The sequence below is a fragment of the Pristiophorus japonicus genome, unplaced genomic scaffold (genome assembly GCF_044704955.1).
Source record: "Pristiophorus japonicus isolate sPriJap1 unplaced genomic scaffold, sPriJap1.hap1 HAP1_SCAFFOLD_231, whole genome shotgun sequence".
Lineage (NCBI taxonomy): Eukaryota > Metazoa > Chordata > Chondrichthyes > Pristiophoridae > Pristiophorus > Pristiophorus japonicus.
In genome coordinates, this window is record NW_027252026.1 from 328,330 (window position 1) to 345,069 (window position 16,740).

At 45.9% G+C, this 16,740-nt stretch overlaps 1 protein-coding gene and 1 long non-coding RNA gene across 5 annotated transcripts in view; one reads left to right on the forward strand and one right to left on the reverse strand.

Moving 5' to 3' along the window:
• Nucleotides 1–16,740, forward strand: part of LOC139245695 (uncharacterized) — a 369,717-nt gene that overhangs the window by 259,908 nt on the left and 93,069 nt on the right. The window lies entirely within an intron of this gene.
• LOC139245690 (uncharacterized) overlaps nt 1–16,740 on the reverse strand; it is a 167,945-nt gene that overhangs the window by 29,430 nt on the left and 121,775 nt on the right. For all 4 annotated transcript variants that reach the window (XM_070871250.1, XM_070871254.1, XM_070871253.1 and 1 more), the window contains 2 exons: nt 10,937–11,284; nt 9,092–9,236 (listed from right to left, as the gene is read on the reverse strand). In XM_070871250.1, coding sequence (XP_070727351.1) covers nt 9,092–9,236; nt 10,937–11,284 — 493 coding nt within the window. The remainder of the gene's footprint in view (nt 1–9,091; nt 9,237–10,936; nt 11,285–16,740) is intronic.

The window sequence follows — 16,740 nt, forward strand, 5'->3', positions numbered from 1 at the left end:
ACACTGGCACTGCTGTGAGCATAAATATCAGTGAATGTTTCTGTACAACTTCACACTGGCACTGCTGTGAGCATAAATATCAGTGAATGTCTCTGTACAACTTCACACTGACACTGCTGTGAGCATAAATATCAGTGAATGTTTCTGTACAACAACTTCACACTGGCACTGCTGTGAGCATAAATATCAGTGAATGTCTCTGTACAACTTCACACTGGCATTGCTGTGAGCATAAATATCAGTGAATGTCTCTGTACAACTTCACACTGGCACTGCTGTGAGCATAAATATCAGTGAATGTCTCTGTACAACTTCACACTGGCACTGCTGTGAGCATAAATATCAGTGAATGTCTCTGTACAACTTCACACTGGCACTGCTGTGAGCATAAATATCAGTGAATGTCTCTGTACAACTTCACACTGGCACTGCTGTGAGCATAAATATCAGTGAATGTTTCTGTACAACTTCACACTGGCACTGCTGTGAGCATAAATATCAGTGAATGTTTCTGTACAACTTCACACTGGCACTGCTGTGAGCATAAATATCAGTGAATGTTTCTGTACAACTTCACACTGGGACTGCTGTGAGCATAAATATCAGTGAATGTTTCTGTACAACAACTTCACACTGGCACTGCTGTGAGCATAAATATCAGTGAATGTCTCTGTACAACTTCACACTGGCACTGCTGTGAGCATAAATATCAGTGAATGTTTCTGTACAACAACTTCACACTGGCACTGCTGTGAGCATAAATATCAGTGAATGTTTCTGTACAACTTCACACTGGCACTGCTGTGAGCATAAATATCAGTGAATGTCTCTGTACAACTTCACACTGACACTGCTGTGAGCATAAATATCAGTGAATGTTTCTGTACAACAACTTCACACTGGCACTGCTGTGAGCATAAATATCAGTGAATGTCTCTGTACAACTTCACACTGGCATTGCTGTGAGCATAAATATCAGTGAATGTCTCTGTACAACTTCACACTGGCACTGCTGTGAGCATAAATATCAGTGAATGTCTCTGTACAACTTCACACTGGCACTGCTGTGAGCATAAATATCAGTGAATGTCTCTGTACAACTTCACACTGGCACTGCTGGGAGCATAAATATCAGTGAATGTCTCTGTACAACTTCACACTGGCACTGCTGTGAGCATAAATATCAGTGAATGTTTCTGTACAACTTCACACTGGCACTGCTGTGAGCATAAATATCAGTGAATGTTTCTGTACAACTTCACACTGGCACTGCTGTGAGCATAAATATCAGTGAATGTTTCTGTACAACTTCACACTGGGACTGCTGTGAGCATAAATATCAGTGAATGTTTCTGTACAACAACTTCACACTGGCACTGCTGTGAGCATAAATATCAGTGAATGTCTCTGTACAACTTCACACTGGCACTGCTGTGAGCATAAATATCAGTGAATGTCTCTGTACAACTTCACACTGGCACTGCTGTGAGCATAAATATCAGTGAATGTTTCTGTAGATCAACTTCACACTGGCACTGCTGTGAGCATAAATATCAGTGAATGTTTCTGTACAACTTCACACTGGCACTGCTGTGAGCATAAATATCAGTGAATGTTTCTGTACAACTTCACACTGGCACTGCTGTGAGCAGGAAAGAGCACAGAAGCTTCAAAGAACGTCTCTCTCTTAAAATGAAATTCTGCACAAGTCATGACCGTTTGGTTGATGTTCGATCGACTCCTGATTGAAGTGGGTTATGTTTGTCTCCTATACATAACAACAACAACTTGTATTATATAGTGCCTTTAACGTAGTGAATGTCCCAAGGTGCTTCACAGGAGTATTATTTGAGATAAAGAATTTGACACTGAGCCACATAAGTAGAAATTGATGCAGGTGACCAAAAGCTTGTTCAAAGAGTTAGGTTTTAAGGAGCGTCTTGAAGGAGGAAGGAGAGGTAAGAGAGGCGGAGAGGTCTAGGCAGGGTGTTCCAGAGCTTGGGGCCCAGGCAACAGAAGGTCAGCGAGCACAGGGGTGATGAGTGAGCAGGACTTGGTGCGAGTTCGGACACGGGCTGCCGAGTTTTGGATCACCTCTAGTTTACGTAGGGTATAATATGGGAGGTCAGCCAAGAGTGCTTTGGAATAGTCAAGTCTAGAGGTAACAAAGGCATGGATGAGGGTTTCAGCAGCGGATGAGCTGAGGCAAGGGCGGAGATGGGTGATGTTACGGAGGTGGAAATAGGCGGTTGTAGTTATGCTGTGGCTATGTGATCGAAAGCTCATTTCAGGGTCAAATATGACACCAAGATTGCGAACAGTATGGTTCAACCTCAGGCAGAAGTTGGAGAGAGGGATGGAGTCAGTGGCTCGGGAACGGAGTTTGTGGCAGGGACCGAAAACAATGAACATAAGAACATAAGAAATAGGAGCAGGAGTAGGCCATACAACCCCTCGAGCCTGCTCCGCCATTTAATATGATCATGGCTGATCCGATCATGGACTCAGGTCCACTTCCCTGCCCGTTCCCCATAACCCCTTATGCCCTTATCAGTTAAGAAACTGTCTATATCTGTCTTAAATATATTCAATGCCCCAGCTTCCACAGCTCTCTGAGGCAGCGAAGTCCACAGATTTACAACCCTCTGAGGGAAGAAATTCCTCCTCATCTCAGTTTTAAATGGGCGGTCCCTTATACTAAGATTATGCCTTCTAGTTCTCGTCTCCCGTATCAGTGGAAACATCCTCTCTGCATCCACCTTGTCATAGAAAAACATAGAAACATAGAAAATAGGTGCAAGAGTAGGCCATTCGGCCCTTCGAGCCTGCACCACCATTCAATGAGTTCATGGCTGAACATGCAACTTCAGTACCCCATTCCTGCTTTCTCGCCATACCCCTTGATCCCCCTAGTAGGAAGGACTACATCTAACTCCTTTTTGAATATATTTAGTGAATTGGCCTCAACAACTTTCTGTGGTAGAGAATTCCACAGGTTCACCACTCTCTGGGTGAAGAAACTTCTCCTCATCTCGGTCCTAAATGGCTTACCCCTTATCCTTAGACTGTGGCTTACCCCTTATCCTTAGACTATGCCTAAGAAAGGCAGAGAGAAATTTGTACATGATCTACATAGCACTCATCCTGGTATTGTCATGATGAAAGCCATTGCCAGGTCTCATGTATGATGACCTGGAATTGACTCTGATCTGGAATCATGTGTGCATCAGTGCAACACTTGTATGCAGCTAATTAAAGCATCAGCGAAATCGCCGCTGAGTCTGTGGTTGTGGCCATCTAAACCATGGTCCAGGATCCACATTGACTTTGCAGGTCTCTTCCTGGGAAAGATGTTTTTAGTTGTGGTGGATGCATATTCCAAGTGGATATGGTGTATAATCATGTCATCCAGTACATCCACAGCTACCATTGAAACATAGAAACATAGAAAATAGGTGCAGGAGTAGACCATTCGGCCCTTCGAGCCTGCACCACCATTCAACGAGTTCATGGCCGAACATGCAACTCCAGCACCCCACTCCCGCTCCCCCGCCACACCCCCCAATAGCGAGGACCACATCTAACTCCTTCCCGAACACATTTAGTAAATTGGCCTCAACAACTTTCCGTGGTAGAGAATTCCACAGGTCCACCACCCCCCGGGCGAAGAAGTTTCCCCCCCATCTCGGCCCCAAATGGCCCACCCCCATCCCTAGACCGTGACCACCGGTCCCGGACCCCCCTAACACCAGGAACATCCCTCCCGCATCCAACCTGTCCAAACCCGCCAGAACCCGAAACATTTCCATGAGATCCCCTCTCACTCCTCCGAACTCCAGCGAATACAAGCCCAGTCGATCCAGCTCCCCCCCCTCACCCAGACACGTCAGTCCCACCATCCCGGGAATCAATCCGGTGAACCCTCGCTGTACCCTCTCAACAGCAAGAGTGTCCCCCCTCAAGTCAGGAGACCAAAACTGCACACAACACTCCAGGCACAGCCTCACCAGGGCCCTGCACAACCGCAGTAACACCTCCCCACCCCTGCACTCAAATCCCCCCGCCATGAAGGCCAACACGCCACCCGCCCTCCCAACCGCCTGCCGTACCTGCATGCCAACCCCCAGTGACCGATGTCCCACGACACCCAGGTCTCGTTGCACCTCCCCTTTTCCTAATCTGTCACCATTCAGATAATAGTCTGTCTCTCTGTTTTTACCACCAAAGTGGATAACCTCACATTTATCCACATTATATTTCATCTGCCATGCATTTGCCCACTTACCGAACCTATCCAAGTTCGCAGCAGCCCACCAAACTGTGCTCCAGCAAATTGTTGGGGATGTTGAGGTGCTGCCCCGGGGGAGTGGCACTGGGTCAGTGGAGCAGGAACCTGTTGTCCTTTCTCAGTATGACAGCTATCCTGATCCCACCACTGCCACTCCGCCATTGCACTTGTCGCTGGCCGTCATCCAGCCAGCCCAGACTGCTGCTGCCCAGCCTGAGGTGGTGGAGTCTACAGCCAAGCCTTCCAGGCCCAGAGCTGGTCGAGGGTGTCCTGCAAGGCCTTCTGTAGTATCTGGCCCTGACACGCAGCAGTCTTCCACCAGCCGTGCCTCAGCGGAGGAACGCTAGACTAGTTAAAGCAAAAAGGGGATAGAAGGAAATGCACAAGGGTGATTAGTAAATATATTATGTTGTTCTGATATAAATTTGGATTGGAATTTTTAATCTTTGCTGTTGTCTCTCATTTCAGTTTTGGGGCTTTGGAATGGAAGGGAAAATGGATGTGGTCATGGGGACGTCCAAAGGAACCGGGAAGTGGGACTCTGATGAGACGGTCACGGATCTCAGAATCTTATACGTATCGAAACGATCACCTCTCATTCTTCTGAATGCCAATGAGTAGAGGCCCAACCTGTGATGCAGACAGTTTCCATCTGACAGTGCAGAATTAGGTATTAGCAGGCAATAGGCTGGGCCGCTGTGGTAGTTGAGTTAGTGCAGAGGTCTATGTTGGTAAGGGTGTATTGGGCCAGTGTATTTTGTAGATGGGGTCAGGACTAGAAAAGCATTGGTGCATCTTGGAGATGAATGATCCCGGTGACTGCGTGCATCATGTTGTGTCTTTGATCCCGCTTGTCACAATGATGTCAGGAACCAGAGCTCAGAGGATAGCCTTTGTCTCTCAGGAGCCATGATCCCAGTCTGCCTTCTCCTTGAAAGAGTTTAGGCACAGTGGATGGTCTTAAAATGGAGGGATCAGAACATTCACCGCATGATGAGCTGGTCACTGAACTGCACATTGAGGGGGTTAGAAACCCCCGGAGTTCAGGAAGACCGTGGTGTAATGTGTAGGGTCCAAGGTGGGCACGGATACCAACAACAATGCCTTGGACTTTGGCGAATCCTGTGATGTGGAATAATTCCAATGCAGTGCATCACAACTAATAAAACAAAACTGCACTTTAAAAAATACAATCACCAGCCGCAGCTCTCAAATCCCACGTCCATCATCAAAAACGCTGCTGTGGAAAAGCCAGAAGCCCTTTGTGTACCGACCTGCTGAAAGCACTGGCTCACTTTATGTGGGTGAACAGAGCACAATGGACATTGCTCCTGGGAAAACTGGGGAATGCTGCTAGCCACCATTAGCATTCATTTCCACAGAATACAAGATGTAAAATGGGCTCCTGCACATTTTCTACACGTGCGTTAGAGCGGTCTAACAGGATTCCCCGCACTATTTCCTGGCCCAGGTGCCATTCCGTTATGACCCACTGACTGGGAAGTATGGCACCAGATATTCCCAGATTTACCAGGGGAAGAGTGACCATAATATGGTGGAATTCTGCATTGGGATGGAGAATGAAACAGTTAATTCAGAGACCATGGTCCAGAACTTAAAGAAGGCTAACTTTGAAGGTATGAGGCGTGAATTGGCTGGGATGGATTGGCGAATGATACTTAAGGGGTTGACTGTGGATGGGCAATGGCAGACATTTAGAGACCGCATGGATGAACTACAACAATTGTACATTCCTGTCTGGCATAAAAATAAAAAAGGGAAGGTGGCTCAACCGTGGCTATCAAGGGAAATCAGGGATAGTATTAAAGCCAAGGAAGTGGCATACAAATTGGCCAGAAATAGCAGTGAACCTGGGGACTGGGAGAAATTTAGAACTCAGCAGAGGAGGACAAAGGGTTTGATTAGGGCAGGGAAAATGGAGTATGAGAAGAAGCTTGCAGGGAACATTAAGACGGATTGCAAAAGTTTCTATAGATATGTAAAGAGAAAAAGGTTAGTAAAGACAAACGTAGGTCCTCTGCAGTCAGAATCAGGGGAAGTCATAACGGGGAACAAAGAAATGGCGGACCAATTGAACAAGTACTTTGGTTCGGTATTCACGAAGGAGGACACGAACAACCTTCCGGTTATAAAAGGGGTCGGGGGGTCTAGTAAGGAGGAGGAACTGAGGGAAATCCTTATTAGCCGGGAAATTGTGTTGGGGAAATTGATGGGATTGAAGGCCGATAAATCCCCAGGGCCTGATGGACTGCATCCCAGAGTACTTAAGGAGGTGGCCTTGGAAATAGTGGATGCGTTGACAGTCATTTTCCAACATTCCATTGACTCTGGATCAGTTCCTATGGAGTGGAGGGTAGCCAATGTAACCCCACTTTTTAAAAAAGGAGGGAGAGAGAAAACAGGGAATTATACACCGGTCAGCCTGACATCGGTAGTGGGTAAAATGATGGAATCAATTATTAAGGATGTCATAGCAGTGCATTTGGAAAGAGGTGACATGATAGGTCCAAGTCAGCATGGATTTGTGAAAGGGAAATCATGCTTGACAAATCTTCTGGAATTTTTTGAGGATGTTTCCAGTAGAGTGGATAAGGGAGAACCAGTTGATGTGGTATATTTGGACTTTCAGAAGGCGTTCGACAAGGTCCCACACAAGAGATTGATGTGCAAAGTTAGAGCACATGGGATTGGGGGTAGTGTACTGACATGGATTGAGAACTGGTTGTCAGACAGGAAGCAAAGAGTAGGAGTAAATGGGTACTTTTCAGAATGGCAGGTAGTGACTAGTGGGGTACCGCAAGGTTCTGTGCTGGGGCCCCAGCTGTTTACACTGTACATTAATGATTTAGATGAGGGGATTAAATGTAGTATCTCCAAATTTGCGGATGACACTAAGTTGGGTGGCAGTGTGAGCTGTGAGGAGGATGCTGTGAGGCTGCAGAGCGACTTGGATAGGTTAGGTGAGTGGGCAAATGCATGGCAGATGAAGTATAATGTGGATAAATGTGAGGTTATCCACTTTGGTGGTAAAAACAGAGAGACAGACTATTATCTGAATGGTGACAGATTAGGAAAAGGGGAGGTGCAAAGAGACCTGGGTGTCATGGTACATCAGTCATTGAAGGTTGGCATGCAGGTGCAGCAGGCGGTTAAGAAAGCAAATGGCATGTTGGCCTTCATAGCAAGGGGATTTGAGTACAGGGGCAGGGAGGTGTTGCTACAGTTGTACAGGGCATTGGTGAGGCCACACCTGGAGTATTGTGTACAGTTTTGGTCTCCTAACCTGAGGAGGGGACCTCATAGAAACATATAAAATTCTTTGTTCCCCGTTATGACTTCCCCTGATTCTGACTGCAGAGGACCTACGTTTGTCTTTACTAACCTTTTTCTCTTTACATATCTATAGAAACTTTTGCAATCCGTCTTAATGTTCCCTGCAAGCTTCTTCTCATACTCCATTTTCCCTGCCCTAATCAAACCCTTTGTCCTCCTCTGCTGAGTTCTAAATTTCTCCCAGTCCCCAGGTTCACTGCTATTTCTGGCCAATTTGTATGCCACTTCCTTGGCTTTAATACTATTGAGGGAGTGCAGCGAAGGTTCACCAGACTGATTCCCGGGATGGCGGGACTGACCTATCAAGAAAGACTGGATCAACTGGGCTTGTATTCACTGGAGTTCAGAAGAATGAGAGGGGACCTCATAGAAACATATAAAATTCTGACGGGGTTAGACAGGTTAGATGCAGGAAGAATGTTCCCAATGTTGGGGAAGTCCAGAACCAGAGGTCACAGTCTAAGGATAAGGGGTAAGCCATTTAGGACCGAGATGCGGAGGAACTTCTTCACCCAGAGAGTGGTGAACCTGTGGAATTCTCTACCACAGAAAGTTGTTGAGGCCAATTCACTAAATATATTCAAAAAGGAGTTAGATGAGGTCCTTACTACTAGGGGGATCAAGGGGTATGGCGAGAAAGCAGGAATGGGGTACTGAAGTTGAATGTTCAGCCATGAACTCATTGAATGGCGGTGCAGGCTAGAAGGGCCGAATGGCCTACTCCTGCACCTATTTTCTATGTTTCTATGTTTCTGTGAGGGGGTCTGTGTTACAAGGATAGGCTAGAGCGACTGGGATGGAATTTTCTTCAAACAGGAAGATTGAGGGAGGATTTGATCGAGATGTTCAAAGTGATAAAAGGAGTAGATGAGTTACAGACAGACAGAAGCTTTACATTGGCAGTTATATGGAAGAGACAAGGCCGTGAGCACATGGACCCCCGGCTGAGCGCACAGCCTGAAGCAGCGCTCCCACCCTGGAAAATTCCAGCCGTAAAATTTCAAAGGTGCAGAAGGAGGGAAGGGCAGAGAGAGAAAACACAACAAGAGCACGGGACAGAGATACAGAAGGACAATAAGAGAAAGGGAGGCAAAGGTTGAGATACAGTCACATGGAGAAAACAGGTGGGACAATGAGAGTGTGTGGCAGCGAGAGAGAGAGAGAGAGAGGGAGAGCGGGCGATACAGATGGACAGAGAGAGGCAGAAGGAGAAGGAGAGAAACACTGAAAGAGAGGGTGTAATACACAAAACTCCTTTAATCACCTGAGAAGTTGCAGTGTATTTTATAACTGGGTGATTTAATGCTGTTTATGTTTGCATTTATTTATCCGTACAGCAAGAGAAAACCCTCAGTCCCCAGCTGGTCTGCCCCCATTCTTGGGCTGATTCCATCCCCTGCACCAATCAATATCAGACTGAAATGAGACAGGAAATGAAACTGTATTTACCCTTCCGCTTTTAATCTGCTTTGAAAACATGCCCATTTTTTCACGTAGAATACTGCGGCTATGAAGATGCAGAGTAAGGCGGCCAATACCAGGGCACAGGCTGCAATGCTGATGATGATATTCTGAGACCACTTTTCAGATAACTCTGTAAAATATCAAAAGGTGACGTATAGTTCAATAGCAGTAAGGTGAATCGAGTAAAGACTCGGATTCCTGTCCTTCAGAAAACCAGGTTTAATATAAGCACAACCGAGACAGACAACTCTCCCTCGGTATAACATTAAAACCAGGTTTAATATAAGCACAACCGAGACAGACAACTCCCCCTCGGTATAACATTAAAACCAGGTTTAATATAAGCACAACCGAGACAGGCAGCTCCCCCTCGGTATAACATTAAAACCAGGTTTAATATAAGCACAACCGTTAAGTTCCCTCAGTAACCTTTTCCTGCTTTCTCTCCATACCCCTTGATCTCTTTAGCCGTAAAGGCCATATCTAACTCCCTCTTGAATATATCCAATGAACTGGCATCAACAACTCTCTTTGGCATGGAATTCCACAGGTTAACTACTCTCTGAGTGAAGAAGTTTCTCTTCATCTCAGTCCTAAATGGCCTACCCCTTATCCTAAGATTATGTCCCCTGGTTCTGGACTTCCCCAACATCGAGAACATTCTTCCCACATCTAACCTGTCCAGTCCCGTCAGAATCTTATACGTCTCTATGAGATCCCCTCTCATCCTTCTAAACTCCAGTGAATTAAGGTCCAGTTGATCCAGTCTCTCCTCATATGTCAGTCCAGCCATCCCTGGAATCAGTCTGGTGAACCTTCGCTGCACTCCCTCAATAGCAAGAATGTCCTTCCTCAGATTAGGAGACCAAAACTGAACACAATATTCCAGGTGATGCCTCACCAAGGCCTTGTACAACTGCAGTAAGACCTCCCTGCTCCTATACTCAAATCCTCTAGCTATGCACTTGGACTGGGGTAAGGTACTTTGGCTGGGGGAGGGATGTACTTGGTCTGGGGTAAGGTACTTTGACTGGGGGAGGGATATACTTGGACTGGGGTAAGGTACTTTGGCTGGGGGAGGGATATACCTGGACTGGGGTAAGGTACTTTGGCTGGGGGAGGGATATACTTGGTCTGGGGTAAGGTACTTTGACTGGGGGAGGGATATACTTGGTCTGGGGTAAGGTACTTTGACTGGGGGAGGGATATACTTGGACTGGGGTAAGGTACTTTGGCTGGGGGAGGGATGTACCTGGACTGGGGTAAGGCCCTTGCTGTCTTCTGGGGAGCTCTGTCCTCTGTCGCTTCAGGAAGTCAAAGTGGATCGAATTACAATTTGCAAAGTCAGTGAGACCTTGGGATGGGCGGTTCCAGTTACACATTCCAGTGAAACTTCAGGGTGTGGCTTATCCTCCGCAAGGACCAATCATTGACAAAGGGTGGAGCATGGCGGCCATTTTTGCAGTACAAATAAGTGTGCCCATTTCTTTTCCCATGTCTGTTTTCCCCTCTCCCTTCTCTTTTGTTCTGAGTGGCCCACACCCAAAATGTCAACTCCTCCGTTTTCTCCACAAAAAACAGACTGGCCGAGACATTCCGTATTTTCTGTTGTTGTTCCAGAGTTTTGATCCATTCTTACATCGCCACTATTCAACTCTGGCATTTCGCACATCACTAACAACATTCCCACTCTCTGTTCCACAGCACGACAGTAACCACTGTGTCTGACGGTATATTTCCACTGGTCCACCCCACTGTGTGAAGGTTACACATGTTCCCAGTAAGGAGCTGTTACTGTGACCCTGCCAGTGTGAGTTAACATTGACTTACCGGTTACATTGAGCTGGGTCCCTGCTCCATAGATGTAGCTCCACACACTGCAGCTGTAGGCAGCAGTATCACTGAGGGACACATTCACGATGGTCAGAATGTAACTGTTACTGATGATGTTCCTGGAAGGCAGAAAACGGTCGTGGAAACCCCAGGACTTGGTAATGGTGCCATTCACAAACTGGCTCATCACCCACTCGCTGTTGTTCCCGGGTCGCTGGCAGTGCCAGTGGACATCAGCGTCACTCACACTGGCATTGTACATGGCACATTGTAACTGCACGGTTTCACCCTCTGGGACCTTGCTGACTGTTGGATGCTGAACAAGGACCGGATCAGCCAATGGATCTGTACGTGGGAAATATATGGAGTCTGACACAAAGAAATATATTTCTCCAGCGTTCAAAGTTTAACAATTTATAACATTTGGAGTTAGAAGGTTATGGGTTCATGTCCCACTCCAGAGACTTCAGCACATATCTAGACATTCCAGTGCAGTATGGAGTGCAGTAGGCTGACACTCCCAGTGCAGTGCTGAGGGAGTGCTGCACTGTCCGAGGTGCCAGCTTTTGAATGAGTTGTTAAACCGAGGCCCCGTCTGCTCTCTCAAGTGGATGTAAAAGATCCCACGGCACTATTTTGAAGAAGAGCAGGGAAGTTATCCCCAGTGCCCTGGCCATTATCACATTGCTGTTTATGGGAGCTTGCTGTGTGCAAAGTAGCTGCCGTGTTTCCTACATTACAACAGTGTCTACATTTCAACAAGTACTTCATTGGCTGTAAAGTGCTTTGGGACATCATGAGGTCATGAAAAGCACTGTAGAAATTCAAATCTTTCTTTCTCAGAGTCAAAATTCGTGGGTTCAAGTCCCACTCCAGAGATCCCAGCACATATCTAGACACTCCAGTGCAGTACGGAGGGTGTGCTGCACTGTCGGAGGTGCTGTTATTGAAATGAGATGTCAAACCAAGATTGGCATCTCAGTTGGATGTAAAAGATCTCACGGCATTATTCGAAGATTAGCAGGGGAGTTCGCCCAGTGTCCAGGCCAACATTTATACCTAAAACACATGATCTGGCTATTTATTTAATCGCTGTTTGTGGGACCTTGTGTGTTTCCTAAATTACAACAGAGACTACACTTCACATGTACTTCATTGGCTTATGTAAAGTGCTTTGGGACATCCCGAGACTGAAAGGCGCTATAGAAGTGCAGGTTCTTTCTCTTAGTGTCTATCCCTGGTGCCTCCAAAAGGCCAATGGAAGGCTGGGACCAGGCATATCCGGGTCCAGGAATAATTTGCAGCCCTCCCATGCACTCCAGGCAGAGTTATAGCAGCAGAGTGGCCGAGAGCTGTGGATAAGAACATAAGAAGTTAGGGACATTGGAACAGGTTCTGGGGGAGGTGGGACCAGTACAAACCAGGCGGTCTGCACATAGGCAGGACCGGAACCAATGTCCTGGGGGGAGTGTTTGCTCTTGCTGTTGGGGAGGAGTTAAACTAATATGGCGGGGGATGGGAACCAATGCAGGGAGACAGAGGGAAACAAAAAGGAGACAAAAGCAAAAGACAGAAAGGAGATGAGTAAAAGTGGAGGGCAGAGAAATCCAAGGCAAAAAACAAAAAGGGCCACTGAATATAAAGGGGCTGGAGGAAGGGTCAAAACTAAAAATCATGGTTTAAAAACTAGTCTTAAAACAGTCTACCTAAAAGCACGCAGCATTCGAAATAAAGTAAATGAGTTGACGGCACAAAGCATTACAAATGGGTATGATTTGGTGGCCAATACAGAAATGTGGTTGCAAGACCAAGACTGGGAATTAAACATACAGGGGTATCTGACGATTCGGAAAGATAGACAAGAAGGGAAAGGAGGTGGGGTAGCTCTGTTAATAAAAGATGATATCAGGGCAGTTGTGAGAGACGATATTGGCTCTAATGAACAAAATGTTGAATCATTGTGGGTGGAGATTAGAGATAGTAAGGGGAAAAAGTCACTTATAGGCCCCCAAATAATAACTTCACGGTGGGGCGGGCAATAATCAAGGGAATAATGGAGGCATGTGAAAAAGGAATGGCAGTAATCATGGGGGATTTTAACCTACTGATCGATTGGTCAAATCAAATCGCACGGGGTAGCCTGGAGGAGGAATTCATAGAATGCATATGGGATTGTTTCTGAGAACAGTATGATACAGAACCTACAAGGGAGCAAGCTATCTTAGATCTGGTCCTGTGTAATGAGACAGGAATAATAAATGATCTCCTCATAAAAGATCCTCGCGGAACGAGTGATCACAGTATGATTGAATTTGTAATACAGATTGAGGGTGAGGAAGTAGTGTCTCAAACGAGCGTACTATGCTTAAACAAAGGGGACTACAGTGGGATGAGGGCAGAGTTGGCTAAAGTAGACTGGAAACACAGACTAAATGGTGGCACAATTGAGGAACAGTGGAGGACTTTTAAGGAGCTCTTTCATAGTGCTCAACAAAAATATATTCCAGTGAAAAAGAAGGGCGGTAAGAGAAGGGATAACCAGCCGTGGATAACCAAGGAAATAAAGGAGAGTATCAAATTAAAAACCAATGCGTATAAGGTGGCCAAGGTTAGTGGGAAACTAGAAGATTGGGAAAATTTTAAACGACAGCAAAGAATGACTAAGAAAGCAATAAAGAAAGGAAAGATAGATTACGAAGGTAAACTTGCGCAAAACATAAAAACGGATAGTAAAAGCTTTTACAGATATATAAAATGGAAAAGAGTGACAAAAGTAAATGCTGGTGCCTTAGAAGATGAGAAGGGGGATTTAATAATGGGAAATGTGGAAATGGCTGAGACTTTAAATAATTATTTTGCTTCGGTCTTCACAGTGGAAGACACAAAAACCATGCCAAAAATTGCTGGTCACGGGAATGTGGGAAGGGAGGCCTTGAGACAATCACTATCACTAGGGGGGTAGTGCTGGACAGGCTAATGGGACTCAAGGTAAACAAGTCCCCTGGTCCTGATGAAATGCATCCCAGGGTATTAAAAGAGATGTCGGAAGTTATAGCAGATGCATTCGTTATAATCTACCAAAATTCTCTGGACTCTGGGGAGGTACCAGCGGATTAGAAAGCAGCTAATGTAACGCCTCTGTTTAAAAAAGGGGGCAGACAAAAGGCAGGTAACTATAGGCTGGTTAGTTTAACATCTGTAGTGGGAAAATGCTTGAAACTATCATTCAGGAAGAAATAGCGGGACATCTAGATAGGAATAGTGCAATCAAGCAGATGCAGCATGGATTCATGAAGGGGAAATCATGTTTAACTAATTTACTGGAATTCTTTGAGGATATAATGAGCATGGTGGATAGAGGTGCACCGATGGATGTGGTGTATTTAGATTTTCAAAAGGCATTCGATAAGGTGCAACACAAAAGGTTACTGTAGAAGATAAAAGTACGCGGAGTGAGATGAAATGTATGAGCATGGATCGAGAATTGGCTGGCTAACAGAAAGCAGAGAGTCGAGATAAATGGGTCCTTTTCAGGTTGGAAATCGGTATTAGTGGTGTGCCACAGGGATCGGTGCTGGGACCACAACTGTTTACAATATATATAGATGACCTGGAAGAGGGGACAGAGTGTAGTGTAACAAAATTTGCAGATGACACAAAGATTAGTGGGTAAGCGGGTTGTGTCGAGGACACAGAGAGGCTGCAGAGATTTAGATAGGTTAAGCAAATGGGCTAAGCTTTGGCAGATGGAATACAATGTCGGAAAGTGTGAGGTCATCCACCTTGGGAACAAAAACAGTAAAAGGGAATATTATTTGAATGGGGAGAAATTACAACATGCTGTTAGGCAGAGGGACTTGGGGGTCCTTGTGCATGGATCCCAAAAAGTTAGTTTGCAGGTGCAGCAGGTAATCAGGAAGGCGAATGGAATGTTGGCCTTCATTGCGAGAGGGATGGAGTACAAAAGCAGGGAGGTCCTTTTGCAACTGTATAGGGTATTGGTGAGGCCGCACCTGGAGTACTGCGTGCAGTTTTGGTCACCTTACTAAAGGAAGGATTTACTAGCTTGAAGCGGGTACAGAGACGATTCACTCGGCTGATTCCGGAGATGAGGGGGTTACCTGATGATGATAGATTGAGTAGAGTGGGTCTTTACTCGTTGGAGTTCAGAAGGATGAGGGGTGATCTTATTAGAAACATTTAAAATAATGAAAGGGATAGACAAGATAGAGGCAGAGAGGTTCGGGGAGACTAGAACTAGGGGGCACAGCCTCAAAATATGGGGGAGCAAATTTAAAACCGAGTTGAGAAGGAATTTCTTCTCCAAGAGGGTTGTGAATCTGTGGAATTCTCTGCCCAAGGAAGCAGTTGAGGCTAGCTCATTGAATGTATTCAAGTCACAGATGGATAGATTTTTAACCAATAAGGGAATTAAGGGTTATGGGGAGCGGGCGGGTAAGTGGAGCTGAGTCCACGGCCAGATCAGCCATGATCTTGTTGAATGGCGGAGCAGGCTCAAGGGGCTAGATGGCCTACTCCTGTTCCTAATTCTTATGTTCTTCTGTTCTTATGTAGGAGGAGGAGTAGGCCATTTGGCTCCTCGAGCCTGCTCCGTCATTCAATAAGATCATGGCTAATCTGATCATGGACTCAGCTCCACTTTTCTGCCCATCTCTGGAATCAACCTGGTGAACCTTCTCTGAACAGCCTCCAATGCAAGTCTATCCTTCCGTAAATACGGAGACTAAAACTGCACGCAGTACTCCAGGTGTGGCCTCACCATACCCTGTGTCGAAGTGTGACGATAGAATTAGATTAGTTCTCACTGGAGCAGGGATATTTCATTGAGAGAGGACATGAAGCAGGTTTTTAAAATGCTGAAAATAGACTGGGGTATAGAGGGCATAATTTCAAAGTTTGCAGATGAGGAGGAAAGCAGCAGCCTCCAGGAGGACTGGTGAAATGGGCAGATACATGGCAGATGCAATTTAATGCAGAGAAGTGTGAAGTGATGCATTTTGGAAGGAAAAATGAGGAATGGTAATATGAACTAAATGGTGCAATTATAAAGTGGGTGCAGGAACAGGGAGCCCTGGGGGTTCACATACACAAATCTTCATAGTGGCAGGACAAGTTGATGAGGCTTTAAAAGAGCTAAAAAACCCTGGGTTTATAAATCGAGGTGTAGAGTACAAAAGCAAGGAAGTGATGCTAAACGTCCATACATCACTGGTTAGGCCTCAGCTGGACTATTGTGTCCAATTCTGGGCACCACACTTTAGGAACGATGTCAAGGCCTTGGGGAGGGGTGCAGAGGAGATTTACTAGAATGAGACCAGAGATGAGGGACTTCAGTTATGTGGAGAGACTGAAGAAGTTAGGATTGTTCTCCTTAGAGCAGTGAAGTCACAGGGGAATTTAATCGAGGTGTTTAAAATTCTGAGGGGTTTCGCTGGAGTAAATGAGGATGAAATGTTTCCAGTGTGGGGAGGATCAGTAACCAGAGCACACAGATTGAAGATAATTAACAAAAGTACCAGGGGGAGAGGGGGGAAAGAGATGAGAATTCCTTTTTACGCAGCGAGTTGCTGTGATCTGGAATGCGCTGCCTGAAAGGGCGGTGGAAGATTCAATGGTAACTTTCAAAATGGAATTGGATAAATACTTGAAAAGGAATAAAATTGCAGGGCTGTGGGGAAAGAGCAGGGGCAGTGGGAATAATTGGATCGTTCTTTCAAAGAGCCAGCACGGGCATGATGGGCCGAATGGCCTCTTTCTGTGCTGTAAGATTATATAAAAGC